General features: G+C 54.8%; 2 protein-coding genes across 2 annotated transcripts; one reads left to right on the forward strand and one right to left on the reverse strand.

Moving 5' to 3' along the window:
* Window positions 1–2,688: 2,688 nt before the first annotated feature.
* CCND3 (cyclin D3) lies at window positions 2,689–17,747 on the forward strand. The gene is made up of 5 exons (XM_056511344.1): window positions 2,689–3,040; window positions 4,044–4,259; window positions 10,700–10,859; window positions 12,533–12,675; window positions 15,821–17,747. The coding sequence occupies exons 1-5, from the start codon at window positions 2,843–2,845 to the stop codon at window positions 15,977–15,979; spliced, it is 876 nt and encodes a 291-aa protein (XP_056367319.1). The 5' UTR covers window positions 2,689–2,842; the 3' UTR covers window positions 15,980–17,747.
* Window positions 17,748–17,831: 84 nt separating this feature from the next.
* Window positions 17,832–21,962, reverse strand: BYSL (bystin like). Its single transcript, XM_056511345.1, has 7 exons — window positions 21,655–21,962; window positions 21,415–21,571; window positions 20,748–20,886; window positions 20,498–20,631; window positions 20,206–20,366; window positions 20,017–20,119; window positions 17,832–18,982 (listed from the first exon to the last, which is right to left on the reverse strand). Exons 1-7 carry the CDS (start codon window positions 21,923–21,925, stop codon window positions 18,634–18,636), a joined length of 1,314 nt encoding a protein of 437 aa, XP_056367320.1. The 5' UTR covers window positions 21,926–21,962; the 3' UTR covers window positions 17,832–18,633.
* Between the last annotated feature and the right edge of the window lie 4 nt (window positions 21,963–21,966).

Genomic DNA, 21,966 nt, shown 5'->3' on the forward strand with positions numbered 1-21,966 from the left:
GAATTCCCCATGGAACCAGGAGAAATTTCTTCATGAAATAAGGAAGAATTTCCCTATGGAGTAAAGAAGAATTTCCTCATGGAATCAGGATGAATTTCCCTATGGAATCAGAAGGAATTTCCTCATAGAATCAGGAAACTTTTCCCCATGGAATCAGGATGAATTTTCCATGGAATAAGCAGGGATTTCCTTATGGAATCAGGAGGAATTTCCAATGGAATCAGCGGGAATTCCCCATGGAACCAGAGAAAATTCTTCATGGAATAAGAAGGAATTTTCCCATGGAATCAGGAAGAATTTCTCATGGAATCAGCAGGAATTCCTCATGGAATCAGGAGAAATTTCCTCATGAAATCAGGAGGAATTTCCCCATGGAATCAGCAGGAATTCCTCATGGAATCAGGAGAAATTTCCTCATGAAATAAGGAGGAATTTTCCCATGGAAAGGGTGGTCAGGCCTTGGAAGTGCTCAGGGAAATTTGGATTCCCCATTCCCAGAGATATCCCAGGAATTCCTGGATGCTCTCTGCTGACAAGGTGGGGATCACTCCTGGAGGGGATTTTCCAACCCAAATAATTCCAAAAACATGGAAAAAAGGCAGCAGGCTCCATCCCAGCCCCACATCCTGCTGCCTTTTGAGAACTTTTCATCACCAACATTCCAACAAAACAATCCCAATTTTATGATTCAGCAAACACCAACCTCACTGGGCCCAGCTCCTGGAAGCTTTTGTCATTTTTCCTCCCAAGGAATTTCCTTTTTTTAACCTTGCCCCAGCCAGGAAGTCGCCTATCTACGGCCAGCAGTGACCAAAATTTGGTTTTCCTGGAATTTCTCCCCCTTTCCCCTCAGCACACCCACACACTTTAGGCTTTTTAGGATGCTGCACTCTAATTTTTTTGCATTTCCAGCCCTCTCCTGTGGCTTGCAGAGGCTCCACTTCTGCCCAGTCATCATCCTTGTGCAACCTTCCCTTCCCCCTCCTGTGGGGCCAGAGCAGGAGGAAACCCAAAAAAACAACAAAAAAAAAACCCTAAAACTTTCAATTTCCAAAGACACAGCCCCAAAAACCAGCAAAAAGCCACTGCTGTGGTTTCCCTTTGCTGGAGTCAAGAGCTGCTATTTTTATTTAAAATGTGGGATCTGGGGCCCTTCTCTCCCCCTGCACCCTGGATTAAAAGCAGCTGACTGATCCACAGGGTTCTATCCCATGGATTCCTCAAATATTTCCTGCTGGAAGAATTTTTTTTTTTTTTGGTAAGGTGAAAGAAAGTTGGGAGGAAAAAAAAAAAAAATAAGAATTTTGGGAGTTCTGATCTAGAAAAATTCCTTCTTGTTGTAATTGATGGAATTTTCTCCCTTTTTTTTTTTTTTTTTTTTTTTTCCTTTCAGTTCTGCAGCATCCTTGGGTTTCCATGCTGGTGACATCATTAAAAATTAATTAATGCTACAAATTGCAATAATTAAATTGCATCAATTAAAGCCACCTGCCCAGGGCATTCACTGTCACCAGGGGCATTTTGAGCCTCTAAACCTCTGATCACAAAGATGGTTTTCATCCAAAAATGCCCCAAAAAATCCTGAGCCGACAGGACAAAGATAAATTTATTAATTTGGGGCATTTTTTTTGTCATCTTCAGCAGCAAATGTGTCAAAGTGCCACAGGTGGAAGTGACTGAAGTGTGTGGGGGCAGCTGTGGTGGCTCATTTTTGTTCCTTAGCCTAAAAATGAGTTTATTTCCAAGGAATATCCCAGCAGGATGGATCAGAGGGTTCCAGAATTTGGGATATTTTTGGGATTCTGGCTTTGCTCTGGGATTTCTGCACCTCCCATTTCTCCATTGCTGAGTTTTGTGCGGACAATCTGTTTATTTTATATATTTAATGCAGTTTTCTGACACTTCCCAGCGACAAAAATCATCTTCCCCAAACCATCCTGCAGCTTCCCAGTCAGGAATTCCAGCGGATCCGGGAGGAGCAGGAGCAGCTCCCAGCCCACAGCCGGGGAAGCCGCATTGCAAAACTATTTAAAATTCCTTTGAGGACCGAGCAGCCTCGTCCTTTTCAAAGGTGTTCCCAAACAATTGTGAATTATTCGGCTGACAAAGTTTTATCTGGGCACCCCCCCGCGCTTGTTATCTGCCACGGAGCCGCACCAGGGGGAATTTTGGAAGGCAGCAGGCTGGGCACAAACATGTGCGCGGCTGATTATTTCCATAGCCTTGGAAAAAAAAAAAAATCAACAAAAAAACTCCAAAAAACTACGCCGGAAAAAAAAAAAAAAAAGAAAAAATATTAAAAAAATAAGAAAAAGTTCTAGGACTCAACGCTGAAAAACAATTCACGCGTCAGGGGTTGCCGGGCGCCTCGGAGCGGGAGATAAAGGAGGGAAATGAGCGGCGGGGGGTGTCGGGGGTCGCGCGTGTCCCGTGTCCCCGCGCCCCCCCCAACATGGCAGCGGCCCCGCCGCGCCCCACGTGCGCCCGTCCCGCCGGCGCGCCGCTGGCCACGCCCCCTCGGGGCCACGCCCCCTCTGCGGCGCTCGCTGCTCTGATTGGTTAGTACGCGTTCTAGCCACGCCCCTCAGTTCGGCGGGCGCGGCGGCGCTGTTCTGTGATTGGCTGAGGCGCGGCGGTGCCGCTCTGTGATTGGCTGCGGCGCGGCGCGGCCCCGCCCCTCGGCGCGCGGCGGCGCTGGGGGCCGCGGAGGGAGCGGCAGCGCCGCCAGTTCCCGGCGTCCCGCGGCGGAGCCGGCGGTGGCTGCGGCGCCTCGCTCCGCCCGCTGCTGCAGCGCGTCCGGTCCCGCTGATCCTCGTCCCGCTCCGTGCGCTCTGCCGTCCCCATGGAGCTGCTGTGCGTGGAGCCCGCGCCCCGCGCTCCCCGCGCCGCGCGGGACCCGCAGCTGCTGGGGGACCGGCGGGTGCTGCAGAACCTGCTGAGCCTGGAGGAGCGCTACAGCCCGCGCGTGTCCTACTTCCAGTGCGTGCAGCGCGACATCCAGCCCTACATGCGGAAGATGTTGGCTTTCTGGATGCTGGAGGTAGCGAATCCCACCGGGATCCCCCAAAACGGGGACAGCCCTGCGCTGGTGTCCGCGGTGTCAGGCGCGGGGGGTGATGCTGCGAGTTTGGCTGGGCTAAAATTGGGGTTCCGCCATGCGGGATCCTCCCCTAAACGCAAAACCGGAGCGTGAGAGAGCCCCCAAAACCTCCGGGCAGGGCTCAGCCCTGGGGCTGAAATAATAACGCTGCTACTGACTTCCCTAAATTAAAAATGCGTCTCTGCGGGATGGAGTTGGGGCGGGTGGGTTCGCAGGGAAGGATCTCAATAAATGAGGATTCTGCAGGGCTGGGTCCTGCCTATCCGAGAAACCCTTCCAAAGAATAATGAATATTTTAATTTTAAAGGGGTTTTTCCCCCCTGCTGACACTCTGTTCCCGCAATCCCCTTTGCAAGATGAATTTGGAAGCCGCTGCTGTGGAGCCCCAAAGGCAGCGAGGTGACACTGGCGGCTGTCACGACCTGCGTGTCATTGTCCCCATGGCCGGGACAGCGGGCTGGCAGCAGCAGGAGGAGGAAGAGGAGGGTGGGTTTGCTGCAGAATGAGGAGAAACCGCAATATTTTTATGGTTATGTCGAAAGAAGGAAGCTCGGTGTGACAAGTGCTGTGATGCTGGTGCAGATAAGAGCGCTGGGCTGAAATGTGGAGCTGCTGGACTCGCTGGTGGCTCAGGGAGGGGACTTCGGGTGCTGCCACTGATTCCCTGGGGTGCTGCAGGTGGAATTGCCAGCCCTGCATCCTTTCCCTCCACTCCCCAGCTGGAGCTGCTCTTTGCTCCAGCGCTCCCCAGGGCAGGGCTCCAGCTGGCCAGAGCCACCCCGGCAGGGCACAGCACAAACGGGGCCAAATCGGGCAAATCCCGGTTTATTTCTGCACTGTCTGGAGCTGCAGCTCAGGAAGATGAAGCTTGTGGCTCCTGCTCTGCCGGGTGTGAAAGAGCAGCTCAGAGCTGACACCCCGAACCTTCCCGTGGTGTGCCCAGGTGTGCGAGGAGCAGAAGTGCGAGGAGGAGGTTTTCCCGCTGGCCATGAACTACGTGGATCGCTACCTGTCCTCGGTGGCCGTGCACAAGAACCACCTGCAGCTGCTGGGAGCTGTGTGCATGCTGCTGGCCTCCAAGCTGAGGGAAACCATGCCCCTGACCGTGGAGAAGCTCTGCATCTACACCGACAACTCCATCACCCCCCAGGAGCTGCTGGTAACGCCCTGTGCCCCTCCTGATCCCTCCCTCTGCATTCCCCTCCTGCTTGGGGCAGGTTTTATCATTTCAGAATTGTCCTCTCCTGGTTGTGGAGCAAGTTTCCTGTGCCAGCACTGAGCTGTCACTCTGGGCTGTCACTCTGACTTGTCACTTCAGTGACATCCCCAAAACTCCAAGCTCTGGATGAGGCAGTTCTGGATCAGGCAGTTCTGGTAACCCCCAGTGCCCAGTTCCTGCCTGGCATCTCCTGATCCCTCCCTCTGCATTCTCCTCCTGCTTGGGGCAGGTTTTATCATTTCAGAATTGGCCCCTCCTGGTTGTGGAGCAAGTTTCCTGTACCAGCACTGAGCTGTCATTTCAGTGACATCCCCAAAACTCCAAGCTCTGGCTCAGGCAGTTCTGGTGTCCCCTCCCGGGCCCAGCTCCTCCTGGCATCCCCTGATCCCTCCCTCTGCATTCCCTTCCTCCTTGGGGCAGGTTTTATCATCCTTCAGAAGTTTCAAACTCTCCTGGTTGTGGAGGACGTTTCCTGTACCAGCACTGAGCTGTCACTCTGGGCTGTCACTCTGAATTGTCACTTTAGTGACATCCTTGAGGCTCCAAGCCCTGGCTCAGGCAGTTCTGGTGTCCCCTCCCTGTGTCCCCTCCCCATGCCCAGCCCCTCCTGGCATCCCCTGATCCCTCCCTCTGCATTCCCCTCCTCCTCAGTTAAGGTTTTTCCATCTTTCAGAATTGTCCCCTCCTGGTTGTGGAGGAAGTTTTCTTTGTGGAGGAAGTTCCCTGTGTCACTCTGGGGTTGATGTCACTGCAGTGACATCCCTGAGGCTCCAAGCTCTGGCTCAGGCAGCTCTGGTGTCCCCTCCCAGTGCCCAGCTCCTCCTGGCATCTCCTGATCCCTCTCCTTAGTGAAGGTTTTTCACTCTCCCTGTGCTGAGGAGCAGAATTGTCCCCTCCTGGTTATGGAGGAAGTTCCCCATGTCACTCTGAATTGTCACTCTGGGGTTGATGTCACTGCAGTGGCATCCCCAAAGCTCCAAGCTCTGGCTCAGGCAGCTCTGATGTCCCCTCCCCATGCCCAGCTCCTGCCTGGCATCTCCTGATCCCTCCCTCTGCATTCTCCTCTTGCTTGGGGAAGGATTTTCCATCCTTCAGAATTTTCCAGCCCACCTGGTTGTGGAGCAAGTTCCCTGTGTCACTCTGGGGTTGATGTCACTGCAGTGACATCCCTGAGGCTCCAAGCTCTGGCTCAGGCAGCTCTGGGAATCTCCTTGTGCCCAGTTCCTGCCTGGCATCTCCTGATCCCTCCCTCTGCATTCTCCTCTTGCTTGAGGAAGGATTTTCCAGCCCTCCTGGTTGTGGAGGATGTTCCCTGTGTCACTCTGGGGTGTCACTCTGAATTGTCACCCCAGTGACATCCCTGAGGCTCCAAGCTCTGGCTCAGGCAGCTCTGCCTCTCCCCAGCTGCTAAAATTTGGAATGGGGCAGGTTGACCTGCACAGCAGCAATGGGATGTTGGGTGCAGAGTGAAGCAGCAGAACGTGGCTGGGAGGGGCTGCTGAGCTGCGGGGCTCCAGGGGATGAGTGGAATTCCTCCATTCTCACCCCACAAAGTTCCATTCTGAACTCTGAAATGTTTACTGTGGCGTCTGATGAGAGCTCTGAGATCCAAACCCAGCCTCAGCCACGAGGGAGGAAATGGGAGAAAAACCCTTTTTTTGGGGGAGCAGCCAGCTCCCCTCGGTGCCAGAGCATCTCTGGGGACTGAGAATTGACTCATCACCCGATTCTGCAGCGCTGGGTTTTGGGGTGGGTGATCTGAGTGTGACCCCTGCAGAGCTCTGAGCTCAACCCAGGCTGGGGAAAACCCCTGCCAGGGTCATTAGTGGGTGATAATTACCCTAATTAGCCTCAGGAGCTCATCAGTGTGTCACACCAAACTCCTTTTTTTGGGTGCTGAGTCCTGTCCCCATTCCTGAGGGACATCACAGCAGCCAATTGTTTAATTCTGATTTATTTGCTGATTTTTGGTGAGGATTTGCTCAGTCCTGGAGATTCCCCTTTATTCCTGCTGCTCTTCCCTGCTCCTGAAAAACTCTTCTCTCAGCCCTGGAATTCTCCTCCCATCCAATTTTTTCCCTCCCAGAATCCTGGGTTGCTTTGTGATGGACTCCAGAATCAATATGGATGAAAATGGTTTATTTTATTTTATTTTATTTTATTTTATTTTATTTTATTTTATTTTATTTTATTTTATTTTATTTTACTTTATTTTATTTTATTTTATTTTATTTTATTTTATTTTATTTTATTTCTTTTTTTGTTTTTCCAAGCAAACTAGATCCTTTTCTTCTCTCCTGCTGGGGATGTGAGCACTCAGCAGAGCAGGGATTTATTCCTTGGGCAGAGGAATTGGGAACCAGCCTGGCCTGAGGGAGATCCCTGGGCATGGAGAGCCCATGGAGAGTCATTTTCCATGGATTTCCATGGATTTTATGGATTTGAACCTTTTTTGGCAGGGATCTGAAGGACTCTCCCTGACTGAGAGACCTGAGGTGTTAAATCTGAATTATAACACCCATGGGGAGTCATTTTCCATGGATTTCCCTGGATTTGAACCCTTTTTGTGCCACATCCTGCTCTGATAAAGAGGGATATGAAGGATTCTCCCTGACCTGAGGGAATTAAATCTGAATTATAACACCCATGGAGAGTAATTTTCCATAGATTTCCATAGATTTCCATGGATTTTATGGATTTTAACCCTTTTTGTGCCACATCCTACTCTGATAAAGAGGGATCTGAGGGACTCACCCTGACCTGAGGGAATTAAATCTGAATTATAACACCCATGGAGAGTCATTTTCCATGGATTTTAACCCTTTTTGTGCCACATCCTGCTCTGATAAAGAGGGATATGAAGGATTCTCCCTGACCTGAGGGAATTAAATCTGAATTATAACACCCATGGAGAGTAATTTTCCATGGATTTCCCTGGATTTTAACCCTTTTTGTGCCACATCCTGCTCTGATAAAGAGGGATTTGAGGGACTCACCTTGACCTGAGGGAGTTAAATCTGAATTATAACACCCATGGAAAGTCATTTTCCATAGATTTCCATAGATTTCCATGGATTTTATGGATTTTAATCCTTTTTGTGCTCTAATGATGAGGGATCTGAAGGATTCTCCCTGACCTGAGGCAGTTAAATCTGAATTATATTGGAAAGTCATTTTCCATGGATTTTAACCCTTTTTGTGCCACATCCTGCTCTGATAAAGAGGGATCTGAAGGACTTACCCTGACCTGAGGGAATTAAATCTGAATTATAACACCCATGGAGAGTCATTTTCCATAGATTTCCATGGATTTTATGGATTTGAACCTTTTTAGCAGGGATCTGAAGGACTCTCCCTGTCTGTGAGACCTGAGGTGTTAAATCTGAATTATAACACCCATGGAGAGTCATTTTCCATGGATTTCCATGGATTTCAACCCTTTTTGAGCCACATCCTGCTCTGATAAAGAGGGATTTGAAGGATTCTCCCTGTCTGTGAGACCTGAGGGAATTAAATCTGAATTATAACACCCATGGAGAGTCATTTTCAATGGATTTCCATAGATTTTGTGGATTTGAATCCTTTTTGGCAGGGATCTGAAGGACTCTCCCTGTCTGTGAGACCTGAGGCAGTTAAATCTGAATTATAGCACCCATGGAGAGTTATTTTCCATGGATTTCCCTTTATTTCAGCCCTTTTTGTGCCACATCCTGCTCTAATAAAGAGGAATCTGAAGGATTCTCCCTGTCTGAGAGACTGAGGGAATTAAATCTGAATTATAACACCCATGGAGAGTCATTTTCCATAGATTTTCATAGATTTCCATGGATTTTTTGGATTTTAACCCTTTTTGTGCCACATCCTGCTCTGATAAAGAGGGATTTGAAGGACTCACCCTGACCTGAGGGAATTAAATCTGAATTTCCCCAGCCCAGAGCTGCTGCTTTCCCTTTCCCTGCTCTTTCCCAAGCCCCTGGAGGAGGCTGAGCAGGACCAGGGGAATTTCTTGGAGCATCCTGAGCTGCCCTGGGCCATCCCAGCAGGAAGCTGGCTCAGATCCCAGCCCTGTCCTTCCTCCTCCTCCTCCTCCTGGGGATGCTTGGCAGCAGCTCAGCCCTTCAGAAAGAACCCTGCAGTTATTCTGGGGGAGAAGGAAATGATGCAAGGAGGGATTTATCCATTTGGAGGAAGTTGGATTTCCGTTCTCTTAAGCTTTTTTTTTTTTTTATAATTTAATTTTTTTTTATTATTTTCACTCCTGGGTGCTCAGAGCTGGAAATCATCCTCCTGCTTTGACTTGGAAATCTTCATTTTTTTTTTCTTTTTTTCAGGAATTCTTTGGGGGGAAAAAAAAAACCTCCAGGGAGGTGATGGAGGAGCAGCAGAGGGGAGAGAAAATCAGGGAGCAGGAAATTCCCAGGATTTCATGGGAATTAATTTTGGGGGCTCAGGGGGGGTTTGGGGTTCTGGGTTGTTCCATTCTGAGCTGTCACCTGAACTTGGGAGGTTTTCCCCAATTTTCCCAGGGAAAAGCAGGGAAGGCTGTGGGAATTCTGCTTTTTCTGCCTCTTTTTTTTTGGTTTTTTTTGGTGTTTTTTTTTGTGTTTTTTTTTTTTTATTATTATTATTATATTTTTTTTTGTTTTGTTTTGCTTTGTTTTTTAAGGTTCTGGGGGATTTTTTTGTGGTTGTTTGTTTGTTTGTTTGGGGTTTTTTGGTTTTTTTTGCTTTTTTTTGTTTTGTTTTGGTTTTTTTTTAAGGTTTTGGGGGTTTTTCTGGTTTTTTGGGTTGTTTTTTTTGTTTTTTTGCTTTGTGGGGTTTTTTTTTTTAAGGTTTTGGGTGTTTTCTTGTTTGGGTTTTTTTTTGGTTTTTTGCTTTTTTGTTTTTTTTTAAGGTTTTGGGGTTTTTTTGTTTGGGATTTTTTTTTTGTTTTTGTTTTTTTGCTTTGGTTTTTTTTTTTTGTTTTTTTGGTTTTTTTTTTTTTTTTTGTTTTTTTTTTTTTTTGTTTTGTTTTGTTTTGTTTTTGGTTTTTTTTTGGTGGGGTTTTTTTGTGGGTTTTTTGTTTTTGTTTTTTTGTTTTGGGGTTTTTTTGTTTTGTTTTTGTTTTGTTTTGTTTTGTTTTGTTGTTTTCCTCTGGGATACAGTCAGGACAGATCAGAATTCCCAGGGGGATGGATGAGGGATGGATGGATGATCACACCCTGCCCTGGGGGATTTGCTGCATTCCCAGGATGGGCAGGGAGGGTTTGCTCCTCAGGAGACACAAATTTCCCATTTATTTCCCATTCATTTCCCATTCATTTCCCATTCATTTCCCTTTCATTTCCCATTCATTTCCCATTCATTTCCCATTTATTCCCCATTCATTTCCCATTTATTTTATTTCCCATTTCCCTCCTCTGCTCCCCTCCCAGGCTGGGACTGAGGAAACGCCAGCAAAGGGATCTGGGGGACCCTCAGCCTCTTCTCCAAAATTCCATTTTGCTTTTTTCCCCCAGATGTGGATTTTTTTTTTTTTTTTGTGGGGGCAGGAGCAGGGTCCTGGGGGCTCAGGGTGGGTTTGGGGCAGCTTGGGCAATCCCTGCCTTGAGCAACTCGGGTGGGTTTGTTGTGTAAGGGGTGACAGAAAAGGGAAAATGGAGATGTGAGCTCAGGAAGAATTGTCACTTCCTCAAAGCCATCTGAGTGCTGGGCAGAGCTGGATCCGAATTTGGGGGTGAAATTTGGAGGTTTGGGCTGAACTGAATGAAGGGTTCAGCTCCTGGGGGTTCCTTGGCCAGCAGGGCCCCTGTCACCTGTCCTGCCATTGTCACCTGTCCTGCCATTGTCACCTGTCACTGTCCCTGTCCCTGGCAGAGCCAGGAGGGGCTCAGCAGCTCCAGCTGGAGCTCAGGGGGCTCCCAGCCCCCCCACCTGCTCCCAGCCTGCCTGGCTGGGATTTGGGATGATGTTCCTGCTGTGATTTCCTTCTGTCCCTGCTGTTCCCTGCTCTGCTTTTCCCTCTGTCCCTGCTCTTGCTTTTCCCTCTGTCCCTGCTGTGATTTCCCTCTGTCCCTCTCTTGCTTTTCCCTCTGTCCCTCTCTTGCTTTTCCCTCTGTCCCTCTGTCCTTGCTGTGATTTCCCTCTGTCCCTCCTTGTTTTTCCCTCTGTCCCTCTGTGTTTTCCCTCTGTCCCTGCTCTGCTTTTCCCTCCCTGGGCTCTCACAGCACCTTGCAAAGCGAGGAGTGTCCAGGACTAATCCCTGAAAAGAAAAATCCACATTTTTTTCTGATCAGAGCAGCTCAGGGCTGGAATTGTGCCACAACCACAAAGTGGGGGCACCCCCTGTGCTGGGGCCTCCAGAGCCATCCCATAACATGCTGTCCCCTCTCACCCCACAGCACTGGGAGCTGCTGGTGCTGGAGAAGCTCAAGTGGGACCTGGTGTCGGTGATTGCCAACGATTTCCTGCCCCACATCCTGCACCAGCTGCCGCTGCCCCCCGACAGGCTGGAGCTGGTGAAGAAACACGCCCAGACCTTCATCGCCCTCTGTGCCACAGGTGGGGCTGGATTTGGAAACTGAGGGGCTCTGAGATAAAGATATGGGAATAGGAATAACAGTTCTTTACTAGGAAAATTCAAATAGAAATGCAGTATTACACAGAACAATCCCAGCCCTGCCAGAGTCAGAATCCAAGCTGACACCCGTCAGTCAGTCAGGGTGTTGGCACAGTCCCATTCAATGGTGGCTGCATCCTCCTGCAGGGGCAGATGTGGTTCAGCTGGAGCAGTGCTCCTGGAGAAGGTGCAGTTTCCTCTGAAGCTCCAGGGATGATGTGCAAAGGTCTGGCTTTCCTCTGGGATCCAGTGGCAAAGGCTGCTCTGGTGTTCCCAATCTCAGTTTTTATCTGGGTAGGAAAGGCTTGGCTCCTCCCCTGGCTGGAGCATCTCCCATGGGATGATGGAATTTTATCAGTCATGCCCTGGGACTCAGTGGCCATGAACAGGAGATATCTCCTGGAGGGAGGATGGGCTGTGGGAAGATAAAGATGATTGCCCAGCTGGTTTAAAGATGGCCCATGAGCAGATAATGTGTGCCAGGAGATCAGGGGCACTGGGACAGAATCCACATTTCTGGGCACATCCTGCATTGCCACCCAAGACAGCTCCCACCTTTGCAGGGGCTGGGTGCTGCCTGCAGTGCAGGAGGGGTGATGCTCCTGGGGGCTCTGGGGTGCCAGGAGAGCAGGGCTGTGCCAGCCCCTTGCTGTGCCTGTGGGAGGGTGGCCAGGGCTGAACCCCAGCTTTTCTCAGCCTCCCCCTCAGTTCTGCAGCCACCTCATCCCAAACTTCTCCTGAAGGCCTGGCCCTGGTGCTCAGTGTGTTCAGTGCTCCTCCATCCCAGTTTCTCCTTCATTCCACAGGGAAAATCCCAAACTCCACCTGCACCCTCACTAACAGCTCCTTCCCCTGTCCTGTCCCACTCCAGATTTCACCTTTGTACCCCCATACCTGCACCTTCACTGGCAGCTCCTGTCCCTCTACCTGTCCCCAGATTTCACCTTTGTGCTGTGCCCCCATCACCTGCACCCTCACTGACAGCTCCTTTCCCCTCTCCTGTCCCTGTTCTGCTCCAGATTTCACCTTTGTGAAATGCATGATGGATGTACCCCCATCACCTGCTCCATCACTTTCACCTTTGTGATGTGCCCCCATCAACTGACAGCTCCTGTCCCTCTCCTGTCCCATTCCCGATCTCACCTTTGTGCTGTACCCCCATCCTACACCCCTCACTGATGGTTCCTTCCCGTCCTGTCCCACTCCAGACTTCACCTTTGTGCTGTACCCCCATCCTACACCCCTCACTGACAGCTCTTCCCCTCTCGTGTCCCAGATTTCACCTTTGTGATGTACCCCCATCCTGCACCCCTCAGTGACAGCTCTTCCCCTCTCGTGTCCCAGATTTCACCTTTGTGATGTACCCCCATCCTGCACCCCTCAGTGACAGCTCTTCCCCTCTCGTGTCCCAGATTTCACCTTTGTGATGTACCCCCATCCTACACCCCTCAGTGACAGCTCTTCCTCTCTCGTGTCCCAGATTTCACCTTTGTGCTGTACCCCATCCTACACCCCTCAGTGACAGCTCTTCCTCTCTCGTGTCCCAGATTTCACCTTTGTGATGTACCCCCATCCTACACCCCTCAGTGACAGCTCTTCCCCTCTCGTGTCCCAGATTTCACCTTTGTGATGTACCCCCCGTCCATGGTGGCCACGGGCAGCATCGGTGCCGCCATCCACGGGCTGACGCTGCCGCTGGGCGGCCTCAGCGGGGAGGGGGTGACGGAGCTGCTGGCCGGGATCACGGGCACCGAGCTGGTGAGTGGGGCGGGGACAGCCGGGACCTCCTCCTGCTCCTCCTCCTCCTCCTCCTCCTCCTGGGGCAGGGGACAGACTGGGATGGACTGGGTGGGGTGAGAGAGAGCCAGGAATGGACTGGTCACAGGGATGGACAGCCTGGGATGGACTGGGCATGGTCATGGACTGGGAGGGACTGGTTGTGCTGATGGTCAGTGGTGGTCAGTGATGGTCAGACTGGGATGGACTGGCTGTGCTGATGGTCAGTGGTGGTTAGTGATGGTCAGGGATGGTCAGACTGGGATGGTCAGTGATGGTCAGTGATGCCCAGCCCGGGGCTGCAGGCTCAGGGATGGACTGGCTGTGCTGATGGTCAGTGGTGGTCAGTGATGGTCAGTGGTGGTCAGACTGGGATGGTCAGTGAGGGTCAGTGGTGGTCAGTGATGGTCAGTGGTGGTCAGTGGGATGGTCAGTGATGGTCAGTGATGGTCAGTGGTGGTCAGACTGGGATGGTCAGTGGTGGTCAGTGATGGTCAGACTGGGATGGTCAGTGATGGTCAGTGATGGTCAGACTGTGATGGTCAGTGATGTCCAGCCCGGGGCTGCAGGCTCAGGGATGGACTGGCTGTGCTGATGGTCAGTGGTGGTCAGTGATGGTCAGACTGGGATGGTCAGTGGTGGTCAGTGATGGTCAGACTGGGATGGTCAGTGATGGTCAGACTGGGATGGTCAGTGGTGGTCAGTGATGGTCAGACTGGGATGGTCAGTGATGGTCAGTGGTGGTCAGCGATGGTCAGCAATGGTCAGCAATGCCAGCCCGGGGCTGCAGGCTCAGGGATGGATCCAGACCACCCTTCCAGCCCCAGCTCTGCGGGGTTCTGTGGGATTGTGCCGTGCTCCTGCTCTGAGGAGAGCCGGGGCTGTGGGCTGGCCCCTGGGGCAGGGCAGGGCAGGGCAGGGTGTGCTGGAGCCTTTGAAAGCCTCACAAAGGGCAGGGGCTGTTCCTGCCCGGCAGGTGGTGCCAGGATCGGGTTCTCTGCTGGGACGGGGACAGGGACACTCGGGCTCAGCATCTGCTGCCCTCAGTGTCCAGTTTCAGGTGTCCTGGCTGGGGAGAGGAAAGGGGGCTGGGACATGAAACCTTCCAGCTTTGGGGACATCAGGATTTGGGGAGGGGGCTCTCCAGCCCCTCACTGCCCTTGGAGCAGGACAGGGATCCTGTGGGACTCTCCAGGCAGGAGCTTTCCCTCTCCCCTTTGGTCTCTGCCCTGCCAGGACCTGGAGCAGGCAGGGGGTGGCTGCCACCAGGCTTTGTCCGGGCTCCTCCCGAGCTGTTTGTGCAGATGGAATTTTTTTTTTTTTTTTTTTTTTTTTTTTGTTCTCTGGAGCTTTTTTAAAGAGAGAATCAGTGCAGCCACCTGCTCCCAACCTGCTCGCTGCAGGGAACAGGTGGGAAGCAGGGACGGCTCTGGGGAGGGAGAGGAGCTGAAATGGAGCCCAGCACCCTCCTGTCCCCTCCTGTCCCCTCCTGTCCCTCCCCAGCATCTGCTGTGCCCCCTGCCCAGGCGTGGGGTGCCTCACAAACAGCTCCAGCCCAGGCAGGACCACGGCAGCTCCTCCTGGGATGTGTCAGTGACTCAGTTTCCCCTCTGGAGCAGAGCTGGGATGGTGCTGCAGGGCTGGGCCAGCCCCGTGGCCACTGGCAGCCAGGCTGGGCTGGGGGTGGCCAGGCTGCCTTTGGCATCTCAGACAGGACTGCTGGTGGAGAGCTGGGACAGCCTTGGGGGTGGAGGGGCTGGGATGGACTGGAATGGTGAGGGAGGGGCTGGGATGGACTGGAATGGTGAGGGAGGGGCTGGGATGGACTGGGCATGGGGATGGTCAGCCTGGGAATGGTGCTGGACAGCTGGGGATGGACACATCCTGTCCAGGTGTCCCTGGTGATGGACACTCCCTGTCCAGGTGTCCCTGGTGATGTCTAGCCCCTGTCCAGGTGTCCCTGGTGATGCCCAGCCCCTGTCCAGGTGTCCCTGGTGATGGACAATCCCTGTCCAGGTGTCCTTAGTGATGGACACTCCCTGTCCAGGTGTCTCTGGTGATGTCTAGCCCCTGCCCAGGTGTCCCTGGTGATGGACACTCCCTGTCCAGGTGTCCTGAGTGATGGACACTCCCTGTCCAGGTGTCCCTGGTGATGGACAATCCCTGTCCAGGTGTCCCTGGTGATGTCCAGCCCCTGTCCAGGTGTCCCTGGTGATGTCTAGCCCCTGTCCAGGTGTCCCTGGTGATGCCCAGCCCCTGTCCAGGTGTCCTGAGTGATGGACACTCCCTGCCCAGGTGTCCCTGGTGATGCCCAGCCCCTGTCCAGGTGTCCATGGTGATGCCCAGCCCCTGTCCAGGTGTCCTGAGTGATGTCCATCCCCTGCCCAGGTGTCCCTGGTGATGTCCAGCCCCTGTCCAGGTGTCCCTGGTGCTCGGGGCCGGGTCAGGAGGAGGCTTTGCTGGCTTTGCTGATGGGAAGCCAGGCCAGGGGAGCTGGGGCAGGGGAGCTGGGTGTTGCTATTTTCTGGCTCGCCACATCCTCTGTCAGTTTCTAAGAACTGCTGGCGGATTCCTGGTAAGAGATTTCGGGGGTGTGACAAAGTCCCGTGAGGTGCAAACTGTCACAGCCCAGCTTTGTGTCCGAGTGGGAGTTTCCTCCTCTGCTTACAGCTCTGGGGGAAAAACCAGAGTGGGGTTTGCATTTATGGCAAGTGCTGCTCCTTCCTGTCTGTGTCCCCAGCTCTGTGTCCCCTGGGGGTGTCACAGAGGGGACAGGAGGGTGACAACCCTGTCAGCAGCCACTGCATGGTTCTCACAGCGTGGGTGGGAGGTGGATTTTGGGTCAGGAGCCCCCAGAGCTCTGGGAAAGCTGGGGATGGATCCATGCTCCAAGGACAGGGATGTTTTTGGGATCTGGAGTATGGCAGTGCCAGTCCTGGCTCCTTCCTTTGGGCAGCTCTGCTGGACACAACATTCCTGCAGGACAGGAGGTGGGAGGAGGCACCCAGAGTGTGGGGCTTTGCCTGGGGAGGGACGATGGAGAAAATCTCCTTTTGTGGGGGGGTGAGAGGTGCAGTCTGAGCTTCCCCTGGAGGGCTCTGATCTCCCACGTGTTTCCCTGCTGCAGGACTGCCTGAAGGCCTGTCAGGAGCAGATCGAGGCAGCCCTAGCCGAGAGCCTGAAGCAGGCATCCCAATCCCAGCAGGAATTCAGCGCCAAACCCGCGCCCTACGGGGGCAGCCAGCCCACCAGCACCCCCACGGATGTCACCGACGTCAACCTGTGACCTGCCCCCTCCCCAGAGCCCCTCCCTGGACACCCCAAACTCGCTGCACGCCCCCCCCCGCCCACCCAGCACCTCCAAGGGGCCTTTCCCAGGCTGGGAATGTGCCCAGGGGGGACAGGACAGGGAGCAGGAGGATGGATGGATCTGGAATTGTTGCTCTGCTGCTGCTCCCTGCCTCTCTGGGGTGCTCACGGCGACTTCCAACCCTGCAGGAGCCAAATTTTGGCACCCCCAGCTGCTGCTGGGCTGGTGGAGCAGCTGCTTGGTGGCCCTTTGGTCCCGATTGCTTCGTGCCACATTCCCACAGCTCCAGGGGGAGTTGTGCAGCTGCTTCTGCTTGGAGAGGACCCGTGGGGCTTGTTTGTTTTTGAGGCTGCTTAATTTATTGTTCACTGCTGGGAAAGGGGAGGGAGGAGAGCTGGCATTGCTCGGGTGGGGGCCTGGGTGCTGCTCTCCTCTCCTTCCCAAAAAAAGTGCCTTCCCCCCTCACCCCTTCCCTGGCTCCCTGGGCAGTGGGAGACTCTCCTCAGAACCTGGTTGGTCCTTTGGTAGCTTAGGCATCAGAGTAGGATTTAAGGAAAAACCTTTGAATGTGCTGCTATAGTCTGGGATGCATCTCCACTCCTCCAGGGCAGGGATTTGGGGTCGTGCTCGTCCCAGCTGCCTCCTCAGAGGCTGCAAAACCTCGCTGCACACTTGAGTTGGAAAAGCAATTTCTGCATTTTTTTGTATGGTTGTTGTTGATCCTGTTTAGTTTTTTGGGGTTTTTTTATAAAAATTGTTGTAAAACAGGGAGAAAAAAAAAAATAATAATGCTGCTTTTCTACGAGAAAACCATTACAGAGTGGAATTAACCAGGAAAAGCCAGACTCCACAGGGATGGGAGGCAGATGCTGCTGCTGCTGCTTGGGGACCTCTGGACAATGTGGCTGTAGAAATTTTCTTTTTTTTTTTTTGGATGCCACCAGCCACACAAAGATCTGGCGGAAAAAGGTGGGGCTGCTGCTCCTCCCTGAGGCTGCCTGGTCCGGAAACCCCCGAGCAGGAGGGGCTGGGACAGAGCCTGGCTGTGCAAAAAAGGAAATGTGTTTCCCCTTTTTTTATATATTATATATATATATATATATATAAATGAGTTTTTAATTTAAGAGTAAATTGGTTTGGTGTTCACTCGCATGAGTCCCGCTGCTGGGAGAGCCAGAGAACCCTGTGATGTTGCAATAAAATATTTTAAACAAAAAAAAAAAAAAAAAAAAAATCAGTGGCTGAAGGGTTTCCCTGCAACGTTCCCAGGGCGGGGCTGGGATCTTTCCCTCCTGTGGGGATCCCTTGGGAGCTCCAGCCCTGCTTCTCCCAGGATGGAAGGGGGAGAGGGACACCTGGGGCAGCTCAGGGGTGGTGACAGAGCCAAAATTCTTCCTGCACCTTCTCCCCAGCAGGTTGGAGGGTGGTGGGCACTGGAGCAGCTCAGTGAGTGCCAGGGGTGCTGTGTGCCAGCCCAGGCTCCCTCCTGTGCTCATCAGCCTCTGGCTTTGTTAAAATGAAACCAGAAGTGGCAGAAAAGGCTGAGCTGTGTGGGGACCCAGCTCCTGCTGCTGCCACGGGAGTGACAGCTCAGGGTGCAGCAGGGGCTCCTCTCCGTGGCCCAAAGCTGCAAGTGACAGTGACAGTGACAGTGGCAGTGGCAGCAGGTCCCAGGGAAGTCTCATGGAAAAGCCCTCCTGGGTTTTCCAGCAGAGGTGGCACTTGGGCACAATGCCAGGGGCAGGCCAGGTGAGGGGGCTTGGAGTGGGAAATCCCTGGGCAGGGAGTTCCAGAAGCTGGTGGGGACAGGGACAGGCTGGGACCTGACTGAGCAACACGGCTCTGGTTTTATTTCTGAGTGCAGGAACACACCAAAGGGTCCCAGTGCTGGTGGGACAGGGCAGCACAGTGACAGTGACAGCAGCACAGGGCTCACATCAGGCACAGTCTGTTCTGGAGCAGCAGGATCCAGGATGGGTGCTCCTGATCTGGGATGGATGTTCCTGATCCGGGACAGGTGCTCCTGATCTGGGATGGATGTTCCTGATCCAGGACAGGTGCTCCTGACCTGGGATGGATGTTCCTGATCCGGGACAGGTGCTCCTGATCCAGGATAGATGCTCCTGATCTGGGATGGATGTTCCTGATCTGGGATGGATGTTCCTGATCTGGGATGGATGCTCCTGATCCGGGACAGGTGCTCCTGATCTGGGATGGATGTTCCTGATCCAGGATAGATGCTCCTGATCCGGGACAGGTGCTCCTGATCTGGGATGGATGTTCCTGATCCGGGACAGGTGCTCCTGATCTGGGATGGATGTTCCTGATCTGGGACAGGTGCTCCTGATCTGGGATGGATGTTCCTGATCCGGGACAGGTGCTCCTGATCTGGGATGGATGTTCCTGATCCGGGACAGGTGCTCCTGATCTGGGATGGATGTTCCTGATCCGGGACAGGTGCTCCTATCCAGGATGGATGCTCCTGATTTGGGACAGGTTCTCCTGCTCCAGGAAGGATGTTCCTGATCCAGATTGGATGCCCCTGCTCCAGATTGGATGCTCCTATCCGGGATGGATGCTCCTCTCCAGGCTCCCAGCAGCACCCCAGCCTCCACCCAGCCTTTCCCTGCTCACTCCATGCCCACTGGCTGCTCCCCTTCCACGTCCCTGGTCCTGGAGTTCATCAGCTCCCTGCGGATCTCGGGGGAGATCTGGGGGTGGCTGTGGAACTTGAGCAGCTCCAGCAGCGCCTCCTTCTGCTCCGAGGACAGATCCTCCTTGTAGCGCTGGGCCAGGGCCAGCAGGCTCTGGTGCCACAGCACGGGCAGCAGCCGCTGCTCCCCGCGGAAGGCCAGGAAGTGGAAGACGAGCGCGTCCAGCACGCGGAACGGCAGCGCGTAGCGCTTGTCCAGCAGCAGGCGCAGGAAGATGCTGTTGGCGCCGCTGTACTGCATCTCTGCCAGCTTCAGCAGCGCTGCGCTGGGGGACAGGGACAGGAGGGTCAGGGACAGGGACAGGGACGGGTCAGGGACAGGGAGGGGTCAGGGATGGGTCAGGGACAGGGAGACAGGGATGGGTCAGGGACAGGACAGGGATGGGTCAGGGAGGACAGGGACAGGGATGGGACAGGGACAGGGAGGGGTCAGGGACAGGGAGGGGTCAGGGACAGGACAGGGAGGGGTCAGGGATGGGTCAGGGACAGGACAGGGGTCAGGGAGGACAGGGACAGGGATGGGACAGGGAGGGGACAGGGATGGGACAGGGAGGGGTCAGGGAGGACAGGGACAGGGATGGGACAGGGAGGGGTCAGGGACAGGACAGGGAGACAGGGACGGGTCAGGGACAGGGAGGGGTCAGGGGGACAGGGACACAGGGACAGGTCAGGGACAGGACAGGGGACAGGGACACGTCAGGGGACAGGGACACAGCAGAGGACAGCAGGACAGGGACACATCAGGTGATAGGGACATGTCAGGGGACAGGGTCAGTGACACAGAAGTGAGGGGTCAGGGGACAGGAACACAAGGATACAGGAGAGGGACATGGGACATGGCAATGGGGACACAGCAGAGGTGAGAGTCATGGGACAGGGACACAGAGATACAGGAGAGGGACATGGGACATGGAATCGGGGACACAGGAGAGGTGAGGGTCAGGGGACAGGAACATGGACACAGAGATACAGGAGAGGGACATGGGACATGGAATCGGGGACACAGGAGAGGTGAGGGTCAGGGGACAGGAACATGGACACAGGGTTGGGGGGTGCTGGTTGAAGCCACGGGGACCAAGGAATGGGGATGGGAGTGGCCAGGCTGGAGCCAGAGTGACCAAGGAGAGACCCCAGGGGTCAGGGTGGACCAGGCACTCAGGCACAAAGCTGAGCCTTGAATCAACCCCAGAGGCAGCTGAGTGACCCCTCCCCACCTCCCAGGGGCTGCAGGGATGGATCCAAGGCACTTCCCAATCCCCTGCAGCAGCAGCTCTTCCCCCCCAGCCCCTCAGGGCCTCACCTGGAGTGCAGCACGGGGATGGAGCACTTGCTGAGGATGCTGCCGATGATGATGGCCTCCCTGAGCGTGCAGGTGCCCGACTCACAGAGCGGGATGAGGATCCCTGGGGACAGGGACAGTCAGCAACAGCCTCCTCCACCCACAGCACAGCCCTGAGCCCAGAAAACCAGCCCCAGGGGACAGCCCTACCCTTGAACCAGGCTGCTGGCTTGAACAGAGCCTTCTTCAGAGCCATGTACAGGTGGAAGTTGAGCCGCTTGTACTCGGCGATGTCGTCCCGCACCCGCGGCAGCAGCACCAGGTTGTAGAAGCGCTGGGCCATCCTCTCCTTCAGGTTGGAGGAAAATATCCTGGCAACAGCAAAATGCGAAGGGATGGAAGAGGCCAAACGGGGGGAGGTTGGTGGTTTGTAAACCTGACTGTGGTTATAGGGAAAAAGAAGCCAAAATGCCATGGCAGAGGGTCCCCGAGGTGACCTCACCTGGTGGCCTGGTACATGGCAGCTGCTGTCCAGGTCTCTGGCTCAGTGATGTAGAGGATCTGCTCCCAGTTGGACAAGGCAGGAATGATTTTAAATGCCTTGGGCAGCTTCCCACTCCTGTACTTGGACAGCACCTTCAGAGACAGGACACGAGCCATGACTGGGGGCAAGGACAGCAGGGACACCAGACACTGTCCCCCCTCTCAACACCTCGGGGTGGTGGCAGAGGGTTCAGCTGCTCCAGTCTCACCTCCCTGACACCCCTGTAGACCTCCAGGACACGGGGGTCGAGCTGGGGCATGGGGCAGCCCGAGAGCTCCGACAGCGCCGTCTGCACTTCTGTCTGCTTCTCCGTGAGCTTCTCCATGATGATATCGGCCAGGGTGCGCCTGGGGGGGACAGGGACAGGTCAGGGGGACAGGGACAGAATAGTCAGGGGGGACAGGGACAGGGTCAGGGGAGGACAGGCATGGGACAGGGACAGGTCAGGGGGGACAGGGGAACAGGGACAGGTCAGGGGGACAGGGTCAGGGGGGACAGGATCGGGGGGAGAAGTGTGACAAGGGAGGGGTGGCACGGGACAAGGGTGAGGTGGGGTCTATGCAGGGCTGGCACAGGACAGGGACAGGGTCAGGGGGGGACAGGGACAGGGGGGAACAGGGGAGGACTGGCACGGGACAGGGACGGGGGGATAGGGATGGGGTCAGGGAGGGCCGGCACAGGACAGGGGTGAGTTGGGGTGTGTGCAGGGCCAACACGGGACCAGGGGGAATCGGGGGTCGCAGGGGAATGACTCCGGATGGGGGTGATTGGGGGCTGACAGGGATTGATTGAGACAGGATATGGGGAGAAGCGGGGGTCGCACGGGGCTGACACGGGACAGGGCAGAGCCGGGGCCGCTGCAGCCCCCTCCCCACCTGAGCGGCGGGTTCTTGTTCATGAACATCTCGATGGCTTTCTCGTCCTCGGGATCCACCTCCACCTCCCCGCCGTAGTCCCCGCTCCGTCCCGCGGCCGCCGCCGCCTTCTCCAGCGAGGGCCACTCCTCATCCTCCTCCGAGTCCGAGCCGGGCCCTGCGGGGAGCGCGGCTGGCTCAGCCCGGGGCCGGCTCGCCCGGCGGCTACCGGGGGCTATGGGGGGGCTACCGGGGGCTCACCGAGAACCGCAGCGCGCTGCCGGGGCGCTGCGGGCGCTCCGGGGCCGTGCTCGGCGTCCAGCTCCTCCTGCTGCCGCCTCGCCTGCTCCAGGATGCGCCGGGACAGCCGCGCGTCCACGAACTCGTCGGTGCCGCCATCCCCCGGCTCGTCCGCCCCGCCGGGCCCCCCGCGCCGGGCCCGAGCCCGCGGCGCCGCGTCCTGCAGGATCTGCTCGGCCAAGGGCAGCGCCGCGGCGGGCGCGGAGCCCCGAGCGCGCCGGGCCTTGGGCATCGCGCCGGAACCGCGGGCACACGCGGGCTCCGGCCCCGCCT

The sequence above is a fragment of the Oenanthe melanoleuca genome, chromosome 26 (genome assembly GCF_029582105.1).
Source record: "Oenanthe melanoleuca isolate GR-GAL-2019-014 chromosome 26, OMel1.0, whole genome shotgun sequence".
Classification (NCBI taxonomy): Eukaryota; Metazoa; Chordata; class Aves; order Passeriformes; family Muscicapidae; genus Oenanthe; species Oenanthe melanoleuca.

What these genes read in the sequence shown, in the direction of transcription:
- CCND3 (XM_056511344.1), top strand. Translation starts at nt 2,843, where the DNA reads ATGGAGCTGCTGTGCGTGGAGCCCGCGCCCCGCGCTCCCCGCGCCGCG. An exon ending in TGGCTTTCTGGATGCTGGAG is followed by an intron (nt 3,041 to 4,043) that starts GTAGCGAATCCC and finishes TGGTGTGCCCAG; the next exon opens with GTGTGCGAGGAGCAGAAGTG. An exon ending in GGATCACGGGCACCGAGCTG is followed by an intron (nt 12,676 to 15,820) that starts GTGAGTGGGGCG and finishes TCCCTGCTGCAG; the next exon opens with GACTGCCTGAAGGCCTGTCA.
- BYSL (XM_056511345.1), bottom strand. Translation starts at nt 21,925, where the DNA reads ATGCCCAAGGCCCGGCGCGCTCGGGGCTCCGCGCCCGCCGCGGCGCTG. An exon ending in GCAGCGCGCTGCGGTTCTCG is followed by an intron (nt 21,572 to 21,654) that starts GTGAGCCCCCGG and finishes CGCTCCCCGCAG; the next exon opens with GGCCCGGCTCGGACTCGGAG. An exon ending in ATCCCCGTGCTGCACTCCAG is followed by an intron (nt 18,983 to 20,016) that starts GTGAGGCCCTGA and finishes CCTGTCCCCCAG; the next exon opens with CGCAGCGCTGCTGAAGCTGG.